This window comes from Plectropomus leopardus, chromosome 20 (assembly GCF_026936395.1).
Source record: "Plectropomus leopardus strain MGB_pleo_1.0 chromosome 20, ASM2693639v1, whole genome shotgun sequence".
Lineage (NCBI taxonomy): Eukaryota > Metazoa > Chordata > Actinopteri > Perciformes > Serranidae > Plectropomus > Plectropomus leopardus.
The window spans coordinates 3,541,641-3,553,966 of NC_142195.1; the positions used below are offsets into that span (position 1 = coordinate 3,541,641).

The 12,326-nt window shown below is 37.1% G+C and overlaps 1 protein-coding gene across 2 annotated transcripts in view; it reads left to right on the top strand.

Moving 5' to 3' along the window:
• Positions 1-12,326, top strand: part of dcc (DCC netrin 1 receptor) — a 352,843-nt gene that overhangs the window by 265,805 nt on the left and 74,712 nt on the right. For both annotated transcript variants that reach the window (XM_088070760.1, XM_088070761.1), the window contains 4 exons: positions 1,031-1,169; positions 6,193-6,300; positions 7,422-7,616; positions 7,884-7,916. In XM_088070760.1, the coding sequence (XP_087926886.1) occupies positions 1,031-1,169; positions 6,193-6,300; positions 7,422-7,616; positions 7,884-7,916 (475 nt within the window). The remainder of the gene's footprint in view (positions 1-1,030; positions 1,170-6,192; positions 6,301-7,421; positions 7,617-7,883; positions 7,917-12,326) is intronic.

Consider the following 12,326-nt stretch of genomic DNA (forward strand, 5'->3'; position numbering starts at 1 on the left):
GAATATTTTATTGATCAAAACATCTCTTAAAAAATGACTCCCTGCTGACAGAAACAGCTTAGCAGTAAAACATAACCAGGAATCATTTTGATTGTATTGAAGACAAGATAAAAATCCATCACTGATCTTGTCACCTGTTGAGATTTCTTTTCTTTCCGGATTTCAGAGGAAACTTCAACAACACTGTGAACTCAAAAACACAGGAGATAGGAAATCTATACAAGGGCAGACAGTGTGCTCACCTTAATAAACTGCAGCTGAGGAGGAAGGGAGAAGTTATTTCTTCTTCTTTCTTTTTTTCATCAGAGACTCAAAATTAAGACATTTTCCTGGTGTTGCAAGGACAAACAGAAGTCTGGTCATAAAGTGAAAACACATTTGAATTTAGGCAGCAGCTGCTTGTTAATATTCACTGACACTGAAGTCTTCGAAGTAATCTTTAAAGTACAAAGACAAGGACAGACTGTCTCCACAACAGACAGGAAATAAGATGGAGGACAGACACATTCTCTAAGTTTTATGAAACTCTTTGTTCATGTAATATTGCCTCATTGTCTTCTTTAAAGGCAAATCTATCTTAAATATATCCGCTATACATATATGAAATGGTAGCATCAGCTTTAGTCTTGATAAACAACTTCACATTTTCCTGCAGTTTTACTCTAAAACCATTTAAATTCTATCCATAAATGCTGTTACGTTGGCAACTGGACTTCTTGGCTCCTTCTAGCCCCAATGACCCACACAAATCTGATTTGGGTCAACGACTCACAAGTGGACTTAACAACTCTGAAACTCAGAGTCAGAGTCATATGTGACGTTAACGACTCTGTAGCACACACTGGTTTTAAAGCCTGCACTCCCTTCCAGTTGGTTAGAAGTGAAGAAGCTTCTTGAATGAGAGGCGAAACGTCTGCAAGATAATGAAACTAGTCCAGTTACCAACGAAACAGCTATTAAGTATACCATGACCTGGATGACTGAGAACCTTCATCAACATCTAAACTCCACAACTTTCTGATGTGTCCAGTCTGCAGACACCACGGCACTCAGCCACACCGTCACCGGCCTCAAACCAAACACCATGTATGAGTTTGCTGTCATGGTAACAAAAGGTCGCAAGTCCAGCACCTGGAGTATGACGGCGCACGCCACAACATATGAAGCAGGTAGGTGTCACACACTCATGGTTTTCTCCTAGTGAGGGGCTGCACTGGCATACTCAAAAACTAATGAAACTTTGCACACATATCAGAACTTGTGTAAAATTTGATATTCTAAGGACCCCGGGCTTGGGTGTCAGGAAATGCCTCAGTAGCGCCCCCTACAAAGTTGCTACGGAGCTATCCTGCAGCTGGTTGCACCTGCATGTACAAAAGTTGGTATGCACATATAACATCCCAAGACGACAAATTACATTTTTGGAATGCAGTCTTACCGTATGACTCGTGTAGTTCCTACAGCTCACATATGATGCCATACACCACTCCAGTTAAAACTTTTTCAGTCGCAACCATTTATCACAAGTGCTTACGCTGTTAGATTTGGAGGAAAAGGTTCAACTGTTATGAAGTTCTCAGAAATCTGCACAGCAACTAGAGTTGAATCTATGAGAAGTGGATTGATGTAAGTTTTCTTTCAGTGCCTTTCACAAGTTATTTAAAGCTTTGAAACCTGAGCAAATCAGGTTTCAAAGTAATGGCCCAAGCAAGTCTGGTTTAGAAAAAGTATGGGGGAAAAAGTTTCAAAAAATAATTGAAAGGTGACAAGAAAATGACCTAAAAATTAGTTTTAAAAAAGGGGGAGGATTATTACAAAATTATATCTATAAAAAATTAAAAAAAGCTAGGAAAAACAGAAAAACAGAAAACCTTTTTTATTTAAATTGTTATAATTATATATTTAGAATTATGTTGTAGGAAAAAAAATACTAGCTATTGTTTTTTATATTTTTAATTTTTTTAATATATTTTTTTCAGGTCATATTTGTGTTTGTGTTTCACTTCTATTGTTCTTTGCTCATTTTCAGGTGATTTTCTTGTAAAAAAAATGTTTACTGATCTTGCTTAGTTTTTGGCCATGTCTTGTTAAGCTGCTCATTGATATCAACGACATTTGCTCAGGTTTCAAAGGGTTAAATAAAAAAAAAAGTCAGAGATGCAGCTGTAAACAGAACTGAGTAATGGAAAAAAAATACTAATAGTAGTATTAGGAAGAAATCTATTTTTTTAACAGGGTGTTTTGCAGTTCCTTACATTCTTAAAATTAAAGGGTTTTAAAATATTTTAAATTTCATTTTTCAAAGTTCAAACTTTAGGTGATGTTCATACAAGGTGATTTACTGTAGGCAGCACACACACAAGCCCATGACGAAATATCTACAAGCGTGTGCGTAACAATTTAATGGCGACTTGGCAACAATGTAAACACACAGGCACTTAATTGCTCTTCTTGAACTAATGCTATTCTCCATTAAATGCAGCTTGAATTATTTTTTATTGCTGTCAATTATAGCTCTAAGGTCAAGCGTGAACTTTCACATTCGCAATAATGTTAAGTTTTAGAGTTCTTGTAAGTAGGAGACCTTTTTTCAGCTGTAATAAAATGTTCCTCTATCACTGCCTCGACTTCACTGACATGTAAAACACTCACCTAAACACAGACAGTTCAGTTTTTCTCTGGAGGATTTACTGAAAGTCATTTTGGGAAAAACAAGGATACACTGAAAGAGGGCAAGTTTAGGAAACACGGGCTCACCAAAAAAACATGGGGGTGTAACTTTAAATTTCTCTCCCTCCCTGAACAGCGATTGCTTTAATTATAAGGGGTTTGACAATGCACAGAAATCAAGTTTCAGCTCAGTGAGGTATAATGGAGAAACTCCACTCACCCCCGCAACAACACAACAACTGTCTGCAACAATGAAACCCAACCGCAGACTGAAATCAAAATGTCAAGGTATCCCTTTCAGGATGTTTACAATCATGTTTGTCGGATTTGTCACCCAATTAAGCGTGAACGGCATTACCCCCGCTGGCTCCCCGGGGCCTGCTAGAATACATTGACATTCAGAGCGAGCAGACGGACTGAGCCCACTCAGTCCCTGCAGTGATCCAACACCAGCTCTGGGCACACAAACACTGACCACATTTACACCGCAAAACACAGAAAAAGCTGCCTTCAGTTCATAAAACCTCCGTCTTAAATAATCACCCACTGAGTCCAAAAGACACCAGCTTAGGGACATTATGTTATATGTTGGTTTTCACCTGCTCACAGAGGCAGAGTCTTAGAAATGGTGTTATCAACCCACACACTTTGGTCCCTACAAAATCTTTAAACTTCTGCTGGGCCAGTGGATGTCAAACTTTCAGTGGGTTTTCCTGAGCCTGACTTAGCTGAGCCCCTAACCTTCCCTCTAGTACTATCATCAGAACGTTTTCACGTTTTGTAAAGTTAATGCAATCTTGTTTTAAATAGAATGGTTTGTATGAAATCCTATGAATTAGCACCCCAACTGAGCAAATTGGATTGATTTCCAAAGCAACAAGCGATTTATGTAGAATGACCAAAACATTTGCGGAAATTTGTAAAATTACTGAAAAAAATAGCAAAAACAACCCCACAGAAATGACTTGGAAAAAAAGGCTTAGAAATGTATCCTGATTCTGTAAAATTTATTTAAAATAAGCAATTATGGTAATTATAAAAATAATTTTCTAGAATTTTTTCCTTAGGTTTTATTTTTTGTTTTTAATCTAAATCTACAAAATCTTACAATTTACAGGACATTTCTTGCTCAATGCCTTTTTCACTTTTTTTTTTTTAACCAATTTGCTCAGGGTTGAAAGGTTTAAATAATTTTGAAAGGCATTTACCAAGAAAAGCACAAAAAAAGTCGATCAAGGTTTCAAAGGGTTAAGTCATATGATGTTTTTACGTCACCTTATGTTATTGTTACATACTTATTTTAAGACAAAACATTTGCTTTTTTTCTAAACCTGACCAAGTAGATTTGTTGCTTAACCATTTCCCAACATTAACCCCGTGGTACAACAAATTCAGCTATGTGTCATATAAAGATGCTAAAGGGTGCCTCTGGGTTTCCCTATGAGATGCTGAGGGGCATGAAAACAATTCAGTGTTTGGTGACCTGGGAATGAGAAAAGATTGACAGGGACGCTACTTAGTGCCTTCATATAATCACTCGAACCTTTTGAATCATTCCTTTGATGAGTGAGTACTTGAACGTGTGTGGGTGTTGAGTGTTTTTGTTTGACTGCTAACAGCGAATGGAGGAGGTGTATGCTCACTGGAGGGAGTTGATATCTTGAATCCAAACTGTGTTTTTGAGTTAAAATTATTATTTTGGTGATGCAGATCAGCCTGAATAGTCACCCACTGAGTCGCATTGATTCTAAACTGAAGATAAGTGTAATTATTTCAGTTTTGAAAGCTCGAACCACCACTTTCCCCAGCAGGTCTGTGCGCACATGTATTACCCGAGGCCTCCCTGTGTATTTGTGACAAGCACGGGTTGTCACCGTCACTAACGGGCTCAGCTGGAACTCGTGATTTCCTCCAGCGCGTCATGTCAGTTTTAACAAGCAGTTTCATTAGCCAATACTGCGGTGTGAGCTGTGCAGTCCGTCCTGGTGTGAAACTTAAAAACTTGTCTGTAATCACATGTGGAACTTTATGGTGACGATTGGGGAGAAGTCCTGGTTGTGAGGCAGAGTGTTCGGCATTATCACAAGAGGAGCAAAACAAGTTCAGGAATGGAAATTACCCTCTGCACAGTTTGCTTATGTCCTAATAGAAATATCTACGGGAACTTCACATAGAAAACTACTATACGTCTAAAGTTCATCAGTGTGTTAACTATTAACAAAGACATGAAAGCTTCACTGATCAGATACTTTACTGTGTAAAATGACACAAAAAAAAACAGTTTCTGGGAAGAAAAACACAAAAGAGGCACATTATTTAATTAAACACACGTTTAATTTAAATTAACACAACGCACCTTTGGGAGGTTACTGTATGAGAGAAAATTTTTATACCATATGATGGTAATGGCCCAAGAGCACATCAGCAGGAAGTTAATAATACACATTCCTTACAAGTGTCAGTGACTCCAGTGACAGGCATTTAGTATGTGCTCGAATAAGAGTCTGCCTTTGGCATTTAACTAAACTCAAGCTCAAATTCTGAACCTTAAACATTTAAACTTCTCTGTCCAGGTCCATTAGCCTACCATATTATGGTATTGCTACAGTTAGCCAACAATTTTATTATTAAGGAATACTTCATACACAAAATGACTATACGTATAGCAGTTACTCATGTTACATCAAATTCATGATGAAAACTGTTTTTTTTTTGCCTTTACTGTGAACAAAGAATCCAAAATAAGCAAACGTTTTTCATAAATTGCTAAACTCCCTGAGTAGATTTTGATAGTCAAAGGTCAAGGCCACTGTGACCTTTCATCTGTCTCATTTTTGTGAACGCAATATCTAAAGATGGCCTTGAGGGAGTTTCCTCAAATTTGGCACAAACATCCACGTGTACTCAAAAAGGAACTTATTAGAATCTGGTGGTCCAAGGTCCAAGGGCAAAGGTCACTGTGACCTGATAAAATATGTTTTTGGCCATAACTCAAGAATGCATACGCTCAGATTTCGCACAATTGTCTAATATAATATGATGATGAAATTCTGGCATTTTATATCCAAGAGGGCAAAGGTTAACTGTTACATCATAATGTTCTGCAAAAACACTTCTGGCCAGGCATTTGGTCTGAATTGTGACCCTGATCTTGGCTGTCCACCATGAAACCTCTGCTGCTGGGAGGGAGATGTGTGTGAAGCAACCAGGTTTTCACAAAGCTACTTAAACTCTAACTTGACTGCTGCACAGAGGAATACAACTTCATGGTAGTATTTCTAGTTGATTTTGGGATGAACCGTCCCTTTTAAGGTGCAGATATACCTGATTAAACATATGATAAATTAACTTTTGCTACATTTCAGAATATTATCCGCTGGTTTACTGACTGAATTTCAGAACACTTTAACTGTCATCAGTGTTATACAGTAACTGAAGCTGACAGCACCATTATCTCATCCTGCCACTGCTGACTTTTCTTATTTTTGTCCTTTTTTTTCCCTGTCCATCCACAATTGACAGCTCCAAGCTCCGCCCCCAAAGATTTGACGGTGATAAGTCGCGAGGGACGACCCCGCGCCATTTTAATCAGTTGGCAACCGCCAATGGAGGCTAACGGACGAATCACAGGTTAGGGCTGATACAAATACACCAACTATACCACTCTATTTATCAAAGATACTTTAAATACAGTACACACACACACACACACACACTTCATCAGAGGTTTTCTTTTTTCTTTTTTTACATTTTCAGTTAAGCTGCTGATTATATTTTCAATTGAAGATTCATAATTTAGTCTGAAAAAATGTCTGTAAGTAGCGCAAACATTATTTTCTTACAACATCAAAACACCGTTCCAAGAATTCAGATGTCCAACACACACACGCAAACACACGCACACACACACACACACACAAACACTTTCTTCCATTGTTCTCCCTCTCCTCCTCTGGGCGATCGACCCGGCTGTAAACCCGTCTGTTTTAACGAGCTCTGCTGCTCCTGCAGCGTCCTGGAGGACGAATCAAACGCTCCCTGCAGGGATAACAGCACAGCACCAAACACACACACACACACACACACACACACACACACAGATCAGATATTTTTAGATCTTTTACATATTCGTCTTATTTATATTCTTTTGTATAACTGTAAAAAATCCTTAACTTGATTTTGCATGCATTACATTGAAACAGGCCCACCCGCAGAAATGGCTGGGTCCTGGAAAAGATGCTATTTTTTTCAGTTGCGTATAACAAACAATAAAAAAGGGACTATACCATTTTCTGAAGAGTTTTTTTATTTTTTTTATTTTGAAAGAGGCTATATTTTGTGAGCGCAACATAAATGTATTGTTAACATTTATTTGTTTATGCATTTATTTACTTTTAATAGGTGTAATGAATGACAATAATGGTGATTTGGTATTTTCAGTTAACTTGTTAAATCTAGATGGATATCTTGAGTTATATAAATGTTTTTCGTAAAACCTTTAACACCTTTTTTCCTGTGCTACATTTTTTTATTATTATTATTATTTTATGGCTCATTTTTAAGTAATTGTCTTGTAACTGTAATTTTTTGCTTATTTTTGGGACATTTTTTTTTAACTTACTTGTTGTCTTATTCCCATGTTGTTGAAAGACATCTATCCAATTTGCCCAGGTTTGAAGGGTTTATGTTAACTATTCTGCACTGTGGATATGAATAATACTGTTATTAATCATAAAATGACTTGTTATCAGGTTACATCCTATACTACACGCTGGATAAGAACATGCCAATAGATGATTGGGTGATGGAGGCGATCACTGGCGACCGCCTCACCCACCAGGTGGTGGATCTGAACCTCGACACCGTTTATTACTTCAGGATTCAGGCCAAGAACGCCAAAGGAGTCGGCCCGCTGTCTGAGCCCGTCCACTTCAGGACCGCAAAAGGTCTGTCCGTGTGTGTGTGTGTGTGTGTGTGTGTGTGTGTGTGTGTGTATGTATGAGAGAGAGTGTGTATCTTTGTGTGTGTGTGTGTGTGTGTGTGTGTGTGTGTGTGTGTGTGTGTGTTTGTGTGTTTTTGTATGAGAGAGAGTGTGTATCTTTATGTGTGTGTGTGTTTGTGTGTGAATGAAGTTCAAGACTTGCTTTATCTGTAAATGTATTCCTTTGTTTCATATTTTATAAGTTTGCTGATTCTCTCTGTTGCTCTTTCAGTGGAGCATCCAGACAAGATGGCCAATGATCAAGGTAGGTTTTTGCCCCTACAAGTGTGTGCATGTGTGTGTGTGTGTGTGTATTTTTACAGTAATCTGTTGCAATGTCTCTCCCCTCCAGTCTCTCCTTGTGATTTTTCATTCATTCATTGATTTTTGTCATCGTTAAATCCTCTTTAATCTTTAAATCATCCTCAAAGTGTTTTCCCTCCGCGTCAGGTTGTCTGTAATAATAGTTATTTGAAACGGCCTTCTTATTTTTCTATTTTAAAATCCTTTGTCAAATCATCTTCTCAGTTCATGTCTTTTTTATCACAGCTCTTTTAATTCAAGTAATCATTTATCAAAGTATCCCCAAATCCTGTCTGATATTCAAATCACCTCCTATAATTCATCATTCAACATTCATCTAAGTCTCTGGTTATGTTTAAATTATTGTCTCTGATCTTCACATCATGTTACAGCTCCTTGTTATCCCTTGTCTCATTTTATTTTATTTTTCCTGACATCTTCAAGTCATGAGTGGGTGTCTGTTTGTCGCTCACAGAGACAACCACATTTCCCTGAAGGAAATGTGTGTGATTACAAGCTGTTGCTGCTGAAAGAGTTCATATTGACAATATTGATTACCTATCATAAGCAGATCATTCTTGTATTGCATCACAAATTGACAGGTATATCATAGCAACAAGGTGCATTGATTTGAAGTGCAACTGCCGTGTTCCTCTGCTGTTTGCTTCCAAAGATTTGAAAATCATAAACAATATTTTATGTTAAGTTTCTCGTTGCCTTCTTTCCACGTTTGTGAAAGAAATTTAGCCATTTGCTCAGCTTTCAAAGGGTTAACGCAGACATCATCTAACAGTGACAATGGCAATAGCTGTTCTCAACAAATCTTTTTTCAGTAAATAATGTGAGATAATTCACTTTCTATAAATAATTAAGTAACATCAATGAATAAAATTAGTTTTGAAAAACTCACACATGATTGTATTGTGTTTGTAATCACAATGCAGATCTGCAAAAATAGAATAAATGGAGAGTTTTTCCAAACTTGTTAACCAGTGAGTTAAGAAACAGCTGGCTAAAAGTAATGAATGATCTGGAAAAACAAACAAAAAAAAATATATATATATATATATGTGTGTGTGTGTGTGTGTGTGTGTGTGCGTGTGTGTTTGTGTGTGTATCGTTTTAAACACTTAACAGTGTTAAAGAAGAAACTCACAGATTTAGAGCAACAGGCATCACTGAAATATATCATTCACCAAGTTTGGTGAAGATTGGATCAAATACAAAACAATAGCTCTGGCAACAAATGCAATACAAAAACAAACGGGTAGGTCCAAATGGCTGTGATTCAAAAAGTATGAGCAAACAGGTAAAGTAATCGCAGTAGGTAGTAATTTGTGATATTCTCCCTCAGTTCAAGTTAATCTTTTGCATTGTTATGCAAATCTCTATCCGTTTTTCAACAACAAAAACGTGAATATTTCAAAAAACCTTCACCGACATTGCACTGAAAAATAAAAGCAGGATTTGACTATTGGAACAAAGTGACAAGCCCAAATTATGCAGTAATATTGCAGGGCCAAAGAAGACAAATAACTGTGCGAGCGATTATAATAATTTTCATGAATTGAATCGTAGCAGACCTCACTGAGTATTTTTCTCATTTTATTCTGACTTCCCAACTAGTGCCAGCTCAAAAAAAAATAGAATAAGGGAAAAGAAAGATGAAGGATAGAAAGGTGAGAGAAAACGAGTACAGAAAATGAGCATAGGGTAAGAAGTAGGAAAGAAAGTAAGTAAAAAGGAGTAAAGGAAGGATCTGCCTGATAAAATTGGTAAAAATCATTCAACAGGAAAAAGAGACAAAAGGAGTCAAAGAAAAAAACAGAGGAAATTTCTCCATTTTCTTTCACTTTATTCAAAGAACCCCATTGAGCTGAAGTCATTTGTTATTGCAAGACAAGAAAAAAAAAACTTCCTCTGAGAGAGAAATAAAAGGAGAGCAAGTGGGAGAGAAATTTGAGGCTTTTGTAGTTATTAATTCAAACTTATGAGGGGCGATGAAAAAGAGCTGTTTACCATATTTAAGTTCATCACATTAACTCAGACATAATTAACGCTCTGTTCGCTGGTTCTATTCATCAGCTGCTGCAAACGGCAAGCAGAGGGGGACCTGATGCTAATGAACGCTCCAAACTTTTTTAATTTGTGTCACTAAACTTTGAAACCTCACAGCAGCTCAGAGAACTTGACGAAGAACTTTGTAGTTTTAAATGTTTAATTGTATTTTGTTTAAAGCCTTTAAATTTTAAGTGTAATGAGCGTTGGTATCACTCTGAAACAGATTCTCACCAACACACTGTTGTTAAGCAGTTTTATGGCATGCACAGAAATCATCATGTGTTGACTCATGTTATGTCTATAGCACACACCAGCAAAGTCATCCAGTGCAGTGTTGGAAACTGACAGCGTTACATCTTCAGCAAACAGGATTAAAAGTTTACGTTCATCTTTTGGCAAATCTCTATCCATTTTTCAACATAAATATGAATATCCCAAAAAAACTTTACAGAGATTGCACTGAAAAGTAAAAGCAGGACTGTGCACATTTGACTACTAGAACAAAGTGACAAGCCCAGTGCATTGGTATTGCTATAGTAGTATATGTAACAAAAACTAGCATTACATCATCAGCAAACAGGAGTAAGATTTGACAGACGAGCTCACAGCTAAAGAAGGACAACATGACATAAAAAGTGATTCAAAAATATCTCAATTGCCCCCTGGTGGCTGTCTGAAGCATAGGTAATAAACCCCGTCCCCACAATGTTAGTGAACGGGACAAGGGCCTAATGAAAAACTCAAAGTGCACATCAAATAAATTGTTTCCGAAGATTTTAGGTAGTTCTTTAATCCTGATGCACAATATTTTAAGTCTGTTTTTTTAGTTATTTGATGCTATAAAAAGGAAGTTTAATGTCATGATTGACAGCTGTGTGTGCCAGTCGGTGTGCTAGCAATCAATGGTGCTGCTTGCCATTGGTCAGATAGCAGGAACTCTCCACTGCTGAGACTGCTGCAGCACATATGTTAGCTCCAAATAATGTGACTGGCTCAAGATGGCAATGACTGTATTTGACATATTTTAGCTACATTTTTAGGAGGAGAAGCCTTGTCTTTCTTTTCTATACAGTCAGAGAGTTGGTGTTTTGACTCAGTCACCACCAGTAAATCACTTTTTTTCCATCAAAGTTAAACAAACTCAACTTCAACTCCTTGAAACTTGGATCAATATCAGTTTTTCTGCACTGCTTTCACCTTTCAAAAGCTTTTTGGTCCTTTGAAAAATGAGCTGATTGGTTTGATTTCATTTATAAACATGGGGAAGAAAAGGCAATGACCAACTTGGCAAGAAATGTCTCACAATTTGCAAGAAATTAGTAAAAGCTGACAAGAAAATATACCTAAAGGTTCCTTTTTTAGAAAGTCACCACAGCAAAAAAGAGAAAAATGTCCAGAAAACTATTTATCTTTTCAGAATTTTATATTTAAAATTATGCTACAGAAAATATATATTAAGAGATGTATTTTCATCACTTTTCCATAGGTAATTTTATTGTTTTATTTTGTTTTTTTACTTTTTTTTACATTTTCATGTAATTTTCTTATAACCATTTTAATAACTTTTTTCTCACAAATGGGCCATGTCTTTTTAAATTGCTCCTAGTCTTATGTTTTTGAAAGAAATCAAACCAATTTGCTCAGGTTTTAGAGGGTTAAAGGTGCTGTGTTATCCTAGCTGCTTCACACTTGACACTTCAGCCAGCGCATAATGGACTAAAATTGTCAGAATCACTGCACCTAAATATTTTAATCATAAAAAATAACTAATTAATAATATTTAAAAAACAAACAAAATTAAAAATGAAGAAAACAGAGTGAACAACCCTGCAAAGAAGGTGCCATGGCTGCCTGCTAGCAATACAGATACAGCTTAACCTGTTTTGTAATCAGGAAGCTACATCACTGAAGATTCTCAGTGAATATGTAGTTCACTGTAATATACAGGCTGTATATAGTACGCAGACCACTTTTGTCTGAGGTGTTCACTGCTTTCTATAAATGCATTCTGGGAATTTCCAGTGCAGCTGGACTTAAGCGCAGTGAAGCAATAGGGACAGTGAACCAGAGAGTCTCAGCTCTGGTGTCAGGGTGTTAAATGGTGCTGTTTGTCACTGACAGATGTGTGTGTCTGTGTGCATGTGTGTGTGTGTGCGTGCATGCGTGTGTGTGTATGTGTGTGTGTGTGTGTGTGATACGTGTACATGTACACACTGCGCTCCCTCTCCATATAAATCAGAAGTGTTGTCAGGGGAGAAGGGAAGATTGATGTTCAGCCTTGTTGTTGTGAGCCTTACACTTACACACACAT